This window comes from Balaenoptera musculus, chromosome 10 (assembly GCF_009873245.2).
Source record: "Balaenoptera musculus isolate JJ_BM4_2016_0621 chromosome 10, mBalMus1.pri.v3, whole genome shotgun sequence".
Taxonomy (NCBI): Eukaryota; Metazoa; Chordata; class Mammalia; order Artiodactyla; family Balaenopteridae; genus Balaenoptera; species Balaenoptera musculus.
The window spans coordinates 66,267,000-66,285,501 of record NC_045794.1 but is presented as its reverse complement, the minus strand read 5'-3'; the positions used below and the strand labels follow the sequence as shown (position 1 = coordinate 66,285,501).

The window sequence follows — 18,502 nt, the reverse complement described above, 5'->3', positions numbered from 1 at the left end:
ATGTTCATTGCAGCACTGTTTACAATAGGCGGGACGTGGAAGCAACCTAAGTGTCCATCAACAGATGAATGGATAAAGAAGATGTGGCACATATATACAATGGAATATTACTCAGCCATAAAAAGAAGCGAAATTGAGTTATTTGTAGTGAGGTGGATGGACCTAGAGTCTGTCATACAGAGTGAAGTAAGTCAGAAAGAGAAAAATACTGTATGCTAACATGTATATAGGAATCTAAAAAAAAAAAATGGTTCTGATGAACCTAGGGGTGGGACAGGAATAAAAAAACAGACATAGAAAATGGACTTGAGGACACGGGGAGGGGGAAGGTTAAGCTGGGACAAAGTAAGAGAGTAACATTGACATGTATACACCACCAAATATAAAATAGATAGCTAGTGGGAAGCAGCTGAATGGCACAGGGAGATCAGCTCGGTGCTTTGCAACCACCTAGAGGGGTGGGATAAGGAGGGTGGGAGGGAGACGCAAGAGGGTGGGGATATGGGGATACGTATGCATATAGCTGATTCACTTTGTTATACAGCAGGAACTAACACAACACTGTAAAGCTATTATACGCCAGTAAAGATGTTTAAAAAAAATTTATGCAGGAGTGAATTGGTACGTCTTAGAGCAGTGGAGTTATGTTATAGGAACACAACTTTTGAGTGGGATTTGGAACCTAACCCTCATATAAATTGCATTTAATGCCTAAGGGCCTGAGACTGATTCCTGTTCAGTGGGGCCTCAATAGTTACTGACAGTCCGGAAAGATAGATGTAAGCAGTCAAGGTCATCTCCATACCTTTTCCAAGAATAGTATGCATGTCCAACTGCTCACGTGCAAGATTTAGATTAAAATCCAGTAAACGTTGCCTACTGTGTGCCAGTGACACTTTATCTTGTTAACCTCCTCCTAAGACACAATTTATTTATATTCATTAAGTTTACAGAGGCTGATTTATTAAAACAGAATGGAGTAAATCCTTCAGGCAAACAGAAACATTTTATAATTCTCATCCATCATTTGTTCTCTATTAGGAACTTTATAGTTGTTATAAAGTCAGGAAGAATAGCAAACACACTTACTGCATGCCAGACACTGTTTCAAACAGTTTACACAGATTATGTCATTTGACCTTCACAACAACCTATTCCATAGGTACCATTTATAATACAATTTTACAGGTGTGGAAACAGAGCAAGAGACATTGTCATTTAGCCAGGGTCACACAGGTTCTAATCATTGGATCTAGGATTCAAAATCAGCAGGCTGATTTCAAAGCAGGGACTCTTAACCTTGAAGCCATACTCTCACTGAGCACTGAGTGACTCACTCCTGAGGGTTTCAACTTTGTTTTGACTTAAGTTTAACACAGTACTCCTAAAATTTTAATGCATTTAAGAATTACTGTATAAGGGTATAGACCCCAAATCAAGTTGTTGGGTTTTTTTTAAATTTTTATTTATTTATTTATTTATTATTTATGGCTGTGTTGGGTCTTCGTTTCTGTGCGAGGGCTTTCTCTAGTTGCGGCAAGTGGGGGCCACTCTTCATCGCGGTGCGTGGACCTCTCATTATCGCGGCCTCTCTTGTTGCGGAGCACAGGCTCCAGACGCGTAGGCTCGGTAGTTGTGGCGCACGGGCTTAGTTGCTTCGCGGCATGTGGGATCTTCCCGGACCAGGGCTCGAACCCATGTCCCCTGCATTGGCAGGCAGATTCTCAACCACTGCGCCACCAGGGAAGCCCCAAATCAAGTTTTATAGATGATAGAAGGGGTTTTTCAAGGGCAATCTTTTGCCTCACTAGCTGACTTTAGGATTAACCTTAGGAAGAAGCAATCTCACTGTAATTTGCAAAATCACAGCCAACCTGTGAAGTAAATGCAATGTAAGTAGAAGTCAGTCCTCCCTAACAGGGTGCTGGGATATGCCAATTACAGATAACTTATCTATTCATTAGGGCTCAGAAGTTTTTAGGTAACACTAGTCTACTTGCTGTATTGCAGGTGGTATATAAAATTTAAGATATAAAATAAATACTTAGAAATATATTTTTATTAGCAGTGTTGCCTTTTCAGACAAGTTTTAATCACTCTTCATTTATTTGTTCATTCATTTGTCCCTTTCCTCTTTCCCTTCCTTCTTTCCATCTACTCATTATTCATTCACTACTATATTTTAGGTGTGTGGACAAAATAAAGCAAAATGAAACAAAACTCAAACATGGTCTTGTCCATGTTTAGCTTATGCCCTTTAAAAGAATAAGGAGCTTTCACATTTTTCAGTATTGGTTTAACTCTTAGAAACATGCCCAGTGTTGATCAATGGAACTGGATCTTTTGCCTAAAACCATAGAAAAATTTTAAATGCGTTGAATTATGTCTTCACGTTAATATATTAGAACTCTAATAGATAACATTCTGGTACAAGATAAGGATTATAAGAATCTCATTTGACTTTGGTAAATGCATTTGTTTGTAATCACAATACTTTCTTTTACTGCTAGATAATAGAAATAATGTGTTTAGCCCTAAAAATGTCTGCCTGTTATCAAGCTGGGAGAATCAACTGCAATTGTCTATATTCTATTTTTATATGTCTACTTTTAAAATTTTCTTAATAAAAATTCCTGGATTTTAACTTCTAAACTATTCCAATGATACAAATAGAATTAGGCAAATTTGATGCCCAAATGCTACTGTGTCCAAATGAAAACTTCTAAGTCATGAGTAACACCAGAATATTAATAAATGAAACCTGTAGGAAGTAGAGATTCCAGGCCAGTAAGATGAGGAAGTTCAACCTACATCTCATTCTGGAGGAAACACAGTTACGACCCCTCATTGCAATAAAGTAATGCCCATCTGAAAAGGTCTCATCTGATGGAGGTGTTGCCAAGTTATATTTAACTCGTTTAAATTTTATAACGAACTTGTATTTTGTATAACCAGGAAAATGAGTGTATGACTTATAGTTTCTATACAGTTAAAAGAAAAATAAAAATCACCAATAAGCCTGTGAAACAAATATACAGTATAAGCCTTTCTACCATAGAATGCACTCAGGTTTTTAAAAATTAAAAGACAATTTTCAGTGATTTTTTAAAATCAAAATAGGCCTTTTCTGTCAAAAAAACTTGTGGGGTAAACAAGGTAATGATAACTATATATATATATTGACCAAAGCTTACAAATTTTGTTTGAGTGTTTGTTTCACTTAATGAAAAGTTGTTTTCCAGAGCTCTCTTTGAAAAGTGAAGACACAAAAGAAAAGTAAGTTTTGTTTATTCCTCTTTAAAAAGGATTTTTGCATTTAATAAAATGACCTTACAGTCCACAAAATGTTTTATATTTCTTTCTGCCACTTTCAGTTCCCTCAGGATTTATGTAAACGCTTTCCAAGTTTAGCAATGGAATGTCTCAAAAAATAAAAATTTGGAAAGGCGATATTAATATTGGTAAAAGGGGTGAACATAAAAGCAAACAAAGAAGTGGAAAATTTGAAGAGTGAGAAGAAGAATAAAATAATACTTAAGAAGACAAGAAGCAAAATACAGGCATTCTTTAATTTACACAAACATTAACTTTCTAAATTAACAAAGTAGTGAAAGAACACTGATAATAAAGTCTCAGATTTAAAGAGAATTTCTACCTGGAGTTGGTGATAACTAGGCAGTAGTATCCTTGACACATTATTATACTATAACCCAGATCTAAATCACATTGTGAAGATGAGGGCTCAGAGAATATGAAAGCCAAATTATTGAAGCAGCATATTTGAAGTCAGAGGTTCTCTACTTACATAGAAGAAACTACTAGTCATTGAGTAGGTGGATCCCAAAGGAAACTACTAAAAAAGAAAAATGACCTGTCGGATGATAATTAAAATTATCTGCAGGCTTAGCATGGATGGTGTACTGCAATCCTTAGCATGCCGGGGAGACATATAGTAAAATACCTCTTTCCTCACAAATCTATTTTTCAGTCAAATTACTTGGTCATATTTTCCGAGGAACTATATTTCCAACTCTATATTGAAAATGAATAGATGAATGGCATTTTCTTTATTTTTTTTTTAATGTTTTGTTTGTTTGTTTTCAATTTATTTATTTATTTATTTATTTTTGGCTGTGTTGGGTCTTCGTTTCTGTGCGAGGGCTTTCTCTAGTTGCGGCAAGTGGGGGCCACTCTTCATCGCGGTGCGCGGGCCTCTCACTATCGCGGCCTCTCTTGTTTCGGAGCACAGGCTCCAGACGCGCAGGCTCAGTAGTTGTGGCTCACGGGCCTCGTTGCTCCGCGGCATGTGGGATCTTCCCAGACCAGGGCTCGAACCCGTGTCCCCTGCATTGGCAGGCAGATTCTCAACCACTGCGCCACCAGGGAAGCCCTCTTTATTTTTTAAATGCCTTGAAAGTCAACTTCACGGACCATATCTCTTCAATAACCTAAGGAGTCAAGGGAGGAAAACATTCAGACATGGGATATAAATAATAAGTGAAGAAAATACAAGTATAGAGATGAAGGAAAATTGAAGAGCAGAAGTATAAATGCTGCAATTTTACCTACACTTTTTCTCCTGAATGATGTTGAATGCAACAATTAACCTGGCTCTAACCTCCACCCACACCTCCCATTGACTCAGTGGGAACTCTTCACAGAGCTGCAATTATGAGCTGCACATAACACAGAATTGTTAACTTGCTCATTTACCATCTCTCCTATTTCCTAAATTTATTATCTCATCTCCTACTATGAAGGTTCCACTGATATCAAATGCGGATACTTTATGTCTCAAGAGCTATAATATTCATATATATATCTCATGTGAAAATGAAAGATTAAAAATCTCATATCTATGGTTAAAATATGTCTTTCACACATATGAATCTCTGTTTTATATGACCACTAGTCTGAATAAAAATGCCAATCACTATGTACTAACACATTATGATGCTGAAAATCTAGGGTGGGAATTTTGTCCACATCAAGACTTGGGGTAAGGAGAGGAAGATACCTCCCGCCTGATAATACAATTTCTACAGGCTCAGTAACATGTTCCATTTTTTTCTTCAGGCTTTGTCTCTAATTTTAAAACTGATGTTAATATTAATTAGAATTGACAAAAATGACCCAGTATAGGCACCACCATTTGAATCTTTATAGCCATTCTCTGTCCTCATTTAGTTCATTTTCCTCAAAACATTTCAACTGAATGAATGTATTATTATCATTATTTCAAAGCTTACCTTGGAATGAAGAAGTTTTCTAAATAATTCCCTAAAACGTCTCCTAATGAATATCTTATTTTCTATGTAATAGCAGTATTTTCATTATATCCTCTCCATAACAAAATCTCTCATTTTTTTTCCTGTTATTTCATTGTTCTTTTTATACTACCTGGAGATAAGATAAGCTACTACAGTTAGTAGGAGCTCACAAAAGAGCAAAGAGTTTGGGGGGATATATACAGTGACGTTTTAGGGAACATGTGAGGTGTTAAGAAATCTTGAGTCCTCAGAATTTCAAACTTTGGCCACTTCTTACTTTTCCTTTGTATACTAGAGATACTTCTTTAGCCAGAGTCAAAAGCCTTCAAAAAAGTAATGTTTCATATCTTCCGTGATGAACAATGAAGAAAATGGCATTGAGTGCTATCCAACCAATCAACCAAGCTATAGTTTGGTGTGAAGGCCTGTCTGTGTGACCTCAGAATGGGTCTTTTCTCTTCATATGTGACTAGAACATCACCAGTTGATATGGATAATTTTGACTTTCTGCTACTCTATTTAGAATTTGTAATCATTTTTCTATAATAAATTTTAATATACTATTTCAAGAAGAACGTCCTCACCTTCCAGCTCAAAAACTTTAATGGCCTTCTGAATAAATTCTAAACTTTTCTGAGTGACTTCCAAAGCCCCCTATGGTACCTGCCATTCCCCTTCCCTACCAGCTTCTTTCTAATCTTAATATTTTGCTACTTCCTTCACATCTTCCATGTTTCAATAATAACATGCATGCCATTGCTTCCTGAGGCATACATTTACATTCTGTTCAGTTCAACTGAAATGTCTATTCAGTTCTACCTCCACCTAAAAAATCCTTCTGTTTTTAAAGATGCAGCATAAATGACATGTCTTTCATGATGCCTACCATGTTCCATGTAATCCTTTGTTCATATATTTTAATGTTGTGGCATTTACCAAGCCCTACCTTATTCTGGAGATAATTATGACAGCTATATGTTACTGTAGGGCAGGGGTCACATTTTATCTATCCTTTTCTTCTAAATCTCCATAGAATATAGTAGAGCAAATACCTTGTACAAATTAAGCAATCAATAAATATAGTGAACTAATTTTTCATTGTAAAATGCATTTAAAGTGAAGTTTATCTTCTAGGAAAAATGATTATTTTACTCATTCTTTTATTCACTAGTGTTTATTGAGCACTGGTTTTATGCCAAGCAATGAATATACAGTGGCAAACCAAACATTGTCTCTCTGCTCATGAAATTTACAATCTAGTGTTATAGTGAAGTATAAAAAGCATTGAACTGATTGTCACTTGGCTTTCAGTCTGAGCCCTGTTCCTCACTAGCTAGGAAAAGTTGGGCAGATGATTTAATCTCTCTGGATCTCATTTTCCACTATTGGTCAGATTTGATGTTCTTTAACATCCTTAATGGCTCAAAAATATCTTTATATTTTATTTTGACTCTGGAGGAATACATTTGGGTGGATGCAACTTGTTCAATAGTATATATGTCAATATCAATGCTGTCTTTTTTTTAGAATTAAGTTGCTTTCTCTCTGTTCGGACCAAATACAGTAAGAGTATGTGTGGGTATTTACTAAGTAATATCAAATAGTCATGAAAAATAGTAATCAGCTTCAAACAAATATTTTAGTAGGCCTAATATAATTTACTAAATGTTAGTAATAAATATAGGACTGGTATGTATTGCTTTAGACAAATGATGACCATATTGAAAATTCTTGGCCAGGAAGTTCCCCAGAGTAATGAGAGATCCTTCCATTTATGTTCACTCAATCAGGCAGTAATGATGGAAAAGATAACTTTCCCAAATCAGTTCTGTGCTTAAGAAGGAGCTAGGATACTAAAGAATGTCTAGTATTTAAACGTGCTCAAGTCTCCCCTTAAACACACCATTAATGTTCCATGTTTGGAGAAGTCATTTCTGAATCCCTAAACATTGATTTAAGTTATAGATTCTCACTGTACCATGTACTTCCCTTAATAGCATTTGTAACTATTTTAATTGAGAAGTAATTCCACAGATACCAATAGTTCCAGTAGAGTATCAGTGGTCTTGATTACTGCTTTATCTTCAGGGCTTTATCTTCAGTGCACAGGGCCTGGTGCATAGCAGCCACTTGACATGAAACTATATAATGAATGAATGAATGTATTTTCTTTCTCTCTCTATCTCTCTCTAACACACACACACACACACACACACACATATACTTCTGAAGCAAATAGCTTTCATAACTACCGGTAATAAAATTTGCTCTTAAGCTTTAAAAAAATCACCACTAAGTTGATTTTTTTAAATATTTGAGGAGTGGTACAGGAAGGAGTAGTAGAGGGGAAAAAAGAGAAGAGCTCATGATGGTGATCACTGCCCCCTAAAAATTGCTGAATACACACAGCCACCCATTCTCCTCCTAGGAGGCCTTCACCTGTCTTCTCCAGGGATCAGGAAAAGCAAGCACCTTAGATGCTGCCACTGCCTATTAACTGTACTGAAAAACATTATCCCTTGCATTAAACCTATATATCCATCTTTTTTAATATCTCTGTATTACCGAATTGTGATAATGTATGTCAACAATTCATGTGCAGAGTTCAAAACTGACTTCAGTATGGAAATTCAAAAATGAATATTTGTGTGTCCATGCATGCACACACACACACACACACTCACACACACTTAAAGTAGACACCAAACAGAAATTTTTAAAAAACACTAGTAGTTTTTTGGGATAGAGACAATTTTCGTGACCTTTTGTAAATACAAATTTGACACAGAGTGTAGTTGCAATAAAGATAAGACCAGTAGAGAGCACTACATGCATTAACATTTAAATATTCTTTTGAATACTAACTAGTAACAACATTGAATGAAAGAATAGTATTTCTCACTTTAAATTACTTAGAGTTTTCTCTAATTAGTGAATCAATGTGTTACTTTATTTGAAAAAACAAGGTACTTAAACATCTTCTTGTGTTTTCATTGTGTTCCTATCTCATTTGGTGGAAATAAAACCTTCAATGAAACAAATATCCAAAAGTGGATTGTTTTAGGCTCTTAATTTTTAACTTGCTTTAGACACTGTTAGCTTCTCAGTTGAAAATTGTGGTGATCATCATTGATTTATTGGATTGCTGGATGGTGCTTCATACCACATATTTTGAAGACAAAAACGGTCATCAGTCTATGGCAAATAGTTTTTTTCAATCACTTTGGCATTTTAGGTTCAATTAAATATGACAGTTCTATAGAAAAGAGGTATCAATTCTCATGGGATAGAAGGCCTACAGTGCAGCAGGAATAAAATGGCTGCAGGTATGATAATCTGAGAGCATTATCATTGAAAAGGGCCACATTAGTCCTGGGTTATACGGAAGTACACAGTTATAACCGAGTGGAATTTATGCTCATAAAGATGACATAAACAAGAAAGATTTTCCTTCTTAATGCTGTTTGAGATAGCAAAAACCTAGAAACAACCTGAAAGTTCATCTATAAGAGAAGATTTCAGTGGAATTTTTTGAAGTAGTTAAGAGAGATTTTACATATATAATGTATTGATATGAAAATATCACTAGATAAAATAATCAAGGTGTAAAATATGGTATATAAGGCTATTTGAGTTTTTAAAAAGATATGTGAACACACATGTATGTGTATAGACACATATATATGTGTATGTACATATGATTTCTGAAAGAAGACACGAAAATCCCTGTTAACCTTGGTTACTTGTGGTAAGATTTTGTAATACCTATCAAGAATTGTTTTCCATGTGCATGTTCTTACACTTAACATTTCAAAACAAAATTCCTCGTTAAAAAGAAAATATATTAACTACATAAAAGACTTAATAGTTTACTTGCTTGTCCCAGGTTAAAAATGGCAGAGATTTGCTTTCTTTCTTCATTTATTTGCAATTGCTTTGATTTGGGGTCTAGACAAAAATATTTGTTTGGCTTGATTTGCCACTACTGATCTATGCAAAATTCGAGGTGACAGGAACCTGATGATATTTAGAGTTAAAACATTTTTCATTTGCCTTATTTTTTTTTAAATTTTTATTCTAGTTAAATCCTCAAGAAGCCAAAATAAAGTCCTAATTGTATTTATTATGCAAGTAAATGCTTTGAGCAAGAAGTAAAATTAAGAAATCACTGAAAGAGGAAGTTTCTCAGAGACACTGTATTTCAGGACGGTGTCTTGCATAGCTGCGGATTTGGGGAATGGCACAATAAGATTATAAGCATCAGAAAGATCCACCTACACGAGCAAGGGGATAAGAATTCATCGAGGACGGGAAAAGCAGGGAAGGCAGAGAAGCAGAGAATGAGGCACTTAGTTTAAGAAAAACATAATTTGACCCCACTGAGAAGTTTTAGGAAAAAGATATTACACTTTATGCTTCAGGTTGAGCCTAAGAAAGATCACATTTAAATGCAAACCGATTAAAATTGTAGTGATTTTTGCTTTAATTTAGAGAACTGGAGGATAAAAATAAGAGTTTATAACTCTCTCCTGAATGTGCTGTCCATGCTAATGTTGCATTTTGCTCTCAAACTTGCTAATTACTGGCAGTACGGCCCTCAGCACACCTACAGTAAATTCTGTTACTGCCTCAATTACTGTATTGTGTCACAATCTGGGAAGAATTTGAAGATGGCCTTTTCATCTGTTTCTTCCTAATATTCCTAATTAATTCCATTGTACCAGAATTTGAGAGAAGTAAGTTGGGCAGGATTAAGAAAAAAATGAAAGTCAGGAACTGAGGTGCTTTTCAAGAGAAAGCCATTTAAACCATATTTTAAATAAAGCTAAAGTTTGAAACAAACAAATAAACCTTGAACATCCTTAGTGTCCTTTTTAAGGATCAAGGCAATAGAGTTCTCTCATCACCATGGTAAGATTCTCTAGTAACATAGGCACCCAATTATGATAATCTTGTCCCTCCTTTTCTTTAGTTCTCATGAAATCCCATAGAAGATCTGGTCCACTTGGTTAGCAATCTTTTGATTCAAAATTGCAAAGAGTAGCTTTCTCCTCAAAGGTGTGACATTTTATTATCCGCATACAGGAAAGAAAATATCTCCAAGTCTCCTCTAAAAGTGAATGTAGGGACTTCCCTGGTGGTGCAGTGGTTAAGAATCTGCCTGGCAATGCAGGGGACACGGGTTTGAGCCCTGGTCCGGGAAGATCCCACATGCCGTGGAGCAACTAAGCCCACGTGCCACAACTACTGAGTCTGCGTGCTACAACTACGGAAGCCCGCGCACCCAGAGCCCGTGCTCTGCAACAAGAGAAGCCACTGCAATGAGAAGCCCTCGCACCACAACAAAGAGTAGCCCCCGCTCACTGCAACTAGAGAAAGCCCACACGCAGCAACGAAGACCCAACACAGCCAAAAATAAATAAAATTAAAAATTAAAAAATTTATTTAAAAAATAAATAAATAAAAAATAAAAATAAAAAAAACACATTCCTTTAAAAATAAAATAAAATAAAAAATAAAAGTGAATGTAAACTGCCTCCAGGAAGCATTCAAAGAATCCAGACTTTTTTTTTTATTGTGTATGCCTTTAACATATACAAATTTATACTATCACTTATTCTTGTTGATACATCATTGTGTAATTCATACTATGCCTTTCCATTGATGCTTCTCTCTCCTTTCCAAATATTTTGTAATTCCTCAGAAATAACATGAATGTCTCCTATTTCTTCTAACTCCATCCCAGGCCCAGCATCCTTGTCAGTACTCCATCAAATACAGGGTAGATATGTTATTTTTAAAAATTTTTGTATCAAACACAATGTGACTTATTTTCTGATCATTCTAATGTTGCCTGCTTCCTGCTGCATGTTTCATCACAACTTTCTATTTTATTTTCCTTGTAGACTTCATGGTATGATGGCAAATGTTTAACAACTAGCTTTCCTGAGGAAAAAACAAAGCTTCCATATTTAGTATTTGCCAATATCCATGGTGTAAACACTCCCACCATGGCCAGTCTAAAGATACCAATGTGATGTCACTAAAAGTGACGTTGGGGCAAGATGCACATAACTGGGTCTCACATAACAGTGTGAACAGGCTTCAGCATATCACTGTGGTTCTTACTACTACCTAAGATTATCTGATTTATTGTTTATTTGTGTTTTATCTGTTTCCCTTCATAAAAACTAAGCTCCATAAGAAAAGTCACTCCCTCCATGTTTACCGCTGAACATAGAGCAGTGTCTGGCATATGCAGTAGCAGGTGCGTCATAAAGATTTGTTGGATAAAAGCATAATTGTAGACTCAAAATTGAGTATATTAAAAAATTTTAAGATGTGATGGTAATAAAAATATTTTTAAAAAACCATTAAAGTTTGTGGGTTCTAAAAGTTCAGAAATATCTCCTGAGTAGATGAGAGAAAGAGATGAGTCCAGTATCACTTTTAAAAATCATTTTATCTTGCCTCTCTTGCATCTATTAGGCTTTCCCAATGGTGTAACTATGAGGTGGGGATGCATAAAGAAAAAAGGAAAATTGTAAACTTTGAATTTAAATTTCATTATAAAATATCAATCATAACTTCTGTGAAAATAGAAAAATGTTCATTTCAAAATGAAACAAAAACATCATTTTATATTCTATGAATTAAATAGGCATAAATGAAATATACAATTACCAGAAAGACTTTTTGCACTTATTACATGTGCTATTGCCTATGGCAGAATCAGAGCAAACATTAATTATTATATTTATTATTTGCATGATAACTGGTAATGTGAAATAATGCAAATAAGACCCTACAAGTGAGGATTATTCAGATTTCAGAATTCTTTCAGAGTTTTTAAAAATTTCTTTTGAGGACTTCCCTGGTGGCGCGGTGGTTAAGAATCTGCCTGCCAATGTAGGGGACACGGGTTCGAGCCCTGGTCTGGGAAGATCCCACATGCCACGGAGCAACTAAGCCCATGCGCCACAATGACTGAGCCCGCGCTCTAGAGCCCAAAAGCCCGCGTGCTGCAACTACTGAAGCCTGTGCGCCTAGAGCCTGTGCTCCGCAACAAGAGAAGCCACCGCGTTGAGAAGCCCGTGCACTGCAACAAAGAGTAACCCCTGCTCAGTGCAACCAGAGAAAACCCATGCACAGCAACGAAGACCCAACACAGCCAAAAATAAATAAATTAAAATAAATAAATTAAAAAAAATTTTTTGAAAGAAATGAAAAATAATTAAAATCGACATTTTATATTTTTATTTCATCTTCAATTTTCTAACATCCAACACTGAATTAGTAACTCTTTATTTCATTCTGATGTTAGTAGTTTTTAATGTAGATGCTACAACACAATTTTTTTTTCTTAGCCTGGATAGTCTGTACATTTCATTGTATGATGGGCACAAAGCTATCCATGAGAGGTTCATTACATTTATGTTAATTACATTATCTTTCACAACCTGACTCTCAATGGCCCTGTTTAGGCTTGTTTTTCTTATGCTCCAAATTGAACTGCCTATTTTGCCCAAACGCACCATGTCTGCTCTCCCATCCCTGGCTTTTCTCTCCCACTTCTCAGAATGCCCTTTTCCCTTATCTCTGTCTTTTGTAATCCTGACATTATTCTAGACTAAATTCAGTCCTCAAATTATTCATTCTCTGCACAGCACATAGTCACTAATTGATCTCTTTCTTGTTTGTTTCTTAGTTTGTTTATTGTCTTTCTCTCCCGTATAGAATATAAGCCAAGTGAGAACAGGGCCTTTTCTTGTTCACTGCAATATCCCAGTGCCTAGAACAGCGTCCGGGATATAGTAAGTACAGTATTTATTGACTGAACAGACAGATAAGTAGTTATTAAAACAAGTCTAAGATTCAGATATTTTACCGTGAACATACTTGCCACTCAGTTTAAAAAAGCTCTAAGGAGAGAATAATATAGTAAGATTCTCTATGATTATTCAAAAAAAACACAAACCTTTATATTCCAAAGTATAGGTTGGCACTTCATCTTAATCTAGTGCTATTTTGACAAAGCTGTGAGAATCAAAGAAGATAACATGATATCGTGACTCAGTCAAAAATAATTTCTAACACCCAAGGCTGAAAGAATTCCAGTTCGTAGGTGCTGTTTTCCTCATATGAAACTGTGCTTATTATACTCCATTTATAATCTAACTAAACACATTTTCTTGGTATGCTAATGCTTTATTCAAACCTTCTCTTGATTTTGTCATTTAATTCACAAAGATTCAATTAAATGAAAGAGACCTTAACGTAACTTTGAATGAATTTTTTAACAAGAAGAGACTTTATATTCAGAATAGGTAGTCATTTTAATATTAACCTGTATTTATATAAAATGGAACCAGTGTCATAGTTCTTTCCTCCTTTGACCTAAATTTCCTTCATGCATTTCTCTCTTTGAGTATATCTCAAGGATAACAAAAAAGAGAAAGGATACACACACACACACTCATACATGGAACTCTGAAATAAAAGGCTGAAATCAGTAAATCTTGAATAATGCAAGATGAAGTGTGTTTCTCAGTGGAAAGCACAGGGGCTCTTGAATACAGGTGGTACTATTCTTTTTTTTTTAAAGACATTTACCTTTTTAAAAAATTTTTATTTATTTTTTGGCTGCATTGGGTCTTCGTTGCTGCACGCAGGCTTTCTCTAGTTGCAGTGAGCAGGGGCTACTCTTCGTTGTGGTGCGTGGGCTTCTCATTGTGGTGGCTTCTCTTGTTGCAGAGCACGGGCTCTAGGTGTGCGGGCTTCAGTAGTTGTGGCACGTGGGCTCAGTAGTTGTGGCTCGCGGGCTCTAGAGTGCAGGCTCAGTAGTTGTAGTGCATGGGCTTAGTTGCTCCACAGCATGTGCTATTGCCTATGGCAGAATCAGAGCAAACGTTAATCTTCCCGGACCAGGGCTCGAACCCGTGTCCCCTGCATTGGCAGGCAGATTCTTAACCACTGCGCCACCAGGGAAGCCCCAGGTGCTGCTATTTTTAAGCAAGTTGCTTAACCTCTCTGAGTCTCAGTTTACTTATCTATAAAATGGGATAATAATATCTAATCCTCTGGGCTGAAAAGATAAAGAGAAACCAACCTAGCTCCAAGCCTGGCATATAAAGAGTTCAATAAGTATTTCTGAATTAATGAATTTCATTGAAAATAAAGGTGCCACAGAGGTAAATTACTATATATCATTTAATGAAAAATTGCACTGATTGTGTAACCAAATAGCTAAAAGTATAATCACAGGTGTTTTTAACAATTCCCTGAATAATACACAATCAGCAAAGCAATACACATGTGAATGGATCAAGTATATTGACCTTGATGAAACACTGTGGTTGGTACAGGAGTGGTCCAGGCAGTTACTCAAGAGACCTACGCATGGTCATATCTACCAAAGCAATACAGTAGATTAAGGATATTTTCTTATGTTTCTGCATGTCTCAATTAGAAATTCACAAGTGTTATTAGAGACAGTAGTTATTCATCCTTCATAAAAAACAATCTAACAGATAATGAATTATTATTTTTTACACCTGTGCAGACATAAGCTAAAGGCATTGAACTTGCCACTATTAGAAATAATAACTAACGAATATATGGTGATTTGTGCTTTCTCGTCCTGTCTTTTTCAATCCATACAAAAACCCTACAGAGTCAACACAGAGGGAGAATGGTAGAGTAAATTTTCAATTAGGGAGCTCAAAGCATAAGTCCAGAAACATTCTATTAAATGTTTGGTGCTGAGGCTACATCCGGAAACAAAAAGACAAAAAGCCTACCTTCATGGAATTCACAATCTGGGATTTGTATTGAAATTATGGCTTTTAGATTTATGAATCAAGCCACTAAAGTACATATTCACAATACAGGATGTTGTTAAGAACTACATTAGTGGCCAAGGGATTTGTATGTTCTTTTTGTCCTCAGTGATTGAATGAGGTTTGATATTTTGTGCAAAGCCTTGGAACATACTCTGTTGTTATCGTCCACAGTTCAACTTCTGTCTGTTGTTTGATTTAGGGGAGATGAATAGTGATAGTCCACCAGAACGGTTGCTTCTTCCTGTCTCCCACAGCACTTCCCTTCTGCGGTGCTTAGAGCACTTACTGCTCTCATTCTTGCTCAGAGCTTGCTCATATTCTCACAGCCAGCTCATTATTTGTCTCCCAACTTGTACTGAGCACTGTCTAGAAAAATGGCCACGTCTCATTAATCTTTGCATGGCTAGCGCCTAGCAGAGTGTTGCCACACAGTTCAGGTGGGATGTATGTTTGTTGTATGAATATATTTGTATATACTTCACTGTTTTCAAAGCACATACATGTGCATGATCTCATCAGACCCTCACAAAACTCAGTGAGATTGCAGGGAAGGATTAGTTCCCTCATTTTACAGAACCTCAGTGAGATTGAAGATTACATCTGTCCCCTTGTTTGACAGATGAAGAAACTGGGGATCAGTGAGAGATTTGATTCCTGAAACGCACATAACTAAGACTTGAATTTCCAGATCAGTGTTCTGTCTAAACACTTTCTGAAAAGCACATAACTAAGACCTGAATTTCAAGATCAGTGTTCTGTCTACACACTAAATGAAAATTTAGGCATGCTGAGCTATGATTTTCCTTATGTCTTTAAGGTCTGTTAGGTGTTTGGCCAATCATTTATGACTTTCTCAAATCACTGGTGAAATCTTGTTTGTTAGTTTTTTTTTCAAATGTAAACCATGAGATGGGAAAGGTTTTCAGAAACCATCCCTATTGTAATCAGAAGACAATGATGTAGATTATATGCAAATATTTTGCTGTAAAACTGTGTCTGTCTTCAGGAGTATATTGCTAGCCAAAACAATTCTGCTCTGTCATAGGGAAGGTGATGGAGGCAGCTTTGTCATTTCCAATCCTGAACCCATAGTCATCACCCTTCTGCTTACACAAGATTTCTATATGCCTCTTAATTTCTTGATCAAAAAAATGAGAGTCCCTTCAGTGGCAAGATAGTGAAAGCAGTCTGTTGGGGTGAAGGGGTCACAGCTAATAGTTGAAGGTTCTAGTAACTGAATCTTGATCAACTGACTCTAAAGTCACCCTTTTAAGAACATCACCTCCCATTAGATTACAGGCTATTGGAAGGCAGGGACTGTATTGAATCCCCAAGTCAGGCCATGGCTTAGTTCAATTCCTGTCACATATGTTAATTAATCAGCAAGTGGCAACGCTGAGGATCAGCCTGGAAGGGTGCTAGGGACATGTTTTTCAAACTTACTGATAGAAACTTCTCTTTGTGTTTTTAATTGTTTTCTCATTGTGATTTTTAATTTAAAACCATTATTAAGAAGTTTGCTTGTGAGCTAAGTTATTTTCTAGGCAATATACCCAGGTCTTTAACGGGGGCCTAGTGATGGAACTCTGGCTTTAAGTCAGTTATCTTGTGTACTGTTATGAGTCAACATTCCAAAATAAACTTTAACAGAAATTAACAGCAACTACAATTAAATCCCAACATTTCTGAACTAGAAGCATTTTCTTTCTAGGGGATGGGATTAAGGGGTTGACAAATTCTCTTAATCGGAAAAAAATCATCTCTCTGCCTCCCTCCCCTCCATCCCCTCCCTTTCATTCTTCTCCCTTCCCCCAGACGCACGTACACTCTGACCATTTTGTTTGAGTGGAAAGTTGAAAGAAAGCAACACACTAGCTACACGCATCCAGCGCTCCTTGGGGTGGAAGAGCAAAGTTCTAGGGCAGAGCCTTCCTTGCCAGAGCCGGCGATGCTTTCGCTCTCCGGTACCTGCTCAGCTTCACGTCGCATCTGAAGGTCCGCCCCTCGCGGAACAGTTGCGTCTCCATCTGGCTGCCAACCCACCCAAGCCTCCTCTCCTCCACAACCACCACCTTCCCTCCTTGCCCCCTCCTTTCCGTCTTCCCTCTGCACCCCGCCCCCAATCTCCTCCTCTTTTTCTCACTACAAGCGGTTGCTGATGCTGAAGCTGAGCGTCACTTCGGCTGCCACGGCAGACATGGCGACATTGACGGTGGTCCAGCCGCTCACTCTGGACAGAGGTAAGGGAGCAGCTCACCCGCCAGGCCATTGCGTCCCCTCTGCCTCCCCCTCTGCCCCCGCCAACTCCCACCGGGACCGCCAGACGCGCTCGGGCAGGGGGAGCAGGGCAGCGAGGACGAGCGAAGAAGGCTTTCGCGCTGAGAGCAGGATACTTTCTTCCCCTTTTCTCTGCCCGCCACGTCCCCGCTGCCCCCTTCACGCCTCACTCGCCCGGCACAAGGGTGCCTTCGCCGGGCTCCGGCGCCCCCGCCGCCACTCCCAGCCCCTCGCCGGATCGCCTCCGGGCCGCCGGCTTTGTTGGAGCGGAGGCGCGGGGATCGCTCGGCGCCCGCCCGGGTGTCGGGGTTGGTGAGGGGCAGGGAGGAAGCTTGCCGTGCCGGGCGAGGGCGCCTGCAGCCGGAGACCGCGGAAGCCTGGCGAGTGAGCCGCTTGCCAGCCTACGCTGCCGGGGGCCTGGGAGGAAGGAAGTTTGTCCCCGCGCCGGGGGGCGAGGGTCCGTCAGGCTGCGGGTGCCCGGGCAGCCGCCCGGGGGCGGACAAGGCGTACCCCGTGTGACCTGTGCCGGGGCGCACGGCGGCTGGGCTGCGGCGGCGGGGAGCTGCCCTCGGCCGAAAGGGCAACGCGGAGCGCGGGCAGCCTTGCCGGGGCCGGGGCGCAGCGTCGCGGCAGCCGTGCCCTGCTCTCCCGGGCTTCGCGCTCTGAAGGCGCCAGGGGTCGCGTCTGCCCTCGTCGCCGGCGGCTCTCCGGCAGTGGCAACTCACAGTTTCTCCTGCCCCAGCCAGCCTCGTCCTCTCCCAGCCCTGTGCCACCGCGGTGCCCCGACTGCGGAAGGCGCTGGGACGCAGCGCAGGCTGGGTTGAAATTCAACTTCTGACCTCCGACCCTGTGCGTCCTGCTCTCTGACTTGACTGGGGAAGCAATGTTTGCTTCCTTCCCAGGCCCTCCCCAAGCCTAAGGATGGAAACTTCCGCTGCGATCTCGGCCTCTCCGGTGCATCCGTGCGGGGTTATACCTGTCCTTTGCGTGTTCGAGTTTCCTTTCTGGCTTCCGACGTCCAGTTATGAATGCGCTGAGTCTCACGACTCTGCAGCGGAGGACACCTGCTCGTCCTGGTCCGCAGCGGCAGGATTTAGGACCGTGGGCGGCCAT

The 18,502-nt window shown here is 38.8% G+C and overlaps 1 protein-coding gene across 6 annotated transcripts in view; it reads left to right on the top strand.

Annotated features, from left to right (window-relative positions):
- The window catches only part of LIN7A (lin-7 homolog A, crumbs cell polarity complex component), a 250,907-nt gene that overhangs the window by 92,952 nt on the left and 139,453 nt on the right, over positions 1-18,502 (top strand). For 4 of the 6 annotated variants that reach the window (XM_036867021.1, XM_036867023.1, XM_036867024.1 and 1 more), the window contains one exon: positions 17,262-17,352. The exons of the other annotated variants lie outside the window; for them this stretch is intronic. In XM_036867021.1, coding sequence (XP_036722916.1) covers positions 17,262-17,352 — 91 coding nt within the window. The remainder of the gene's footprint in view (positions 1-17,261; positions 17,353-18,502) is intronic. 6 annotated transcript variants of the gene reach the window in all.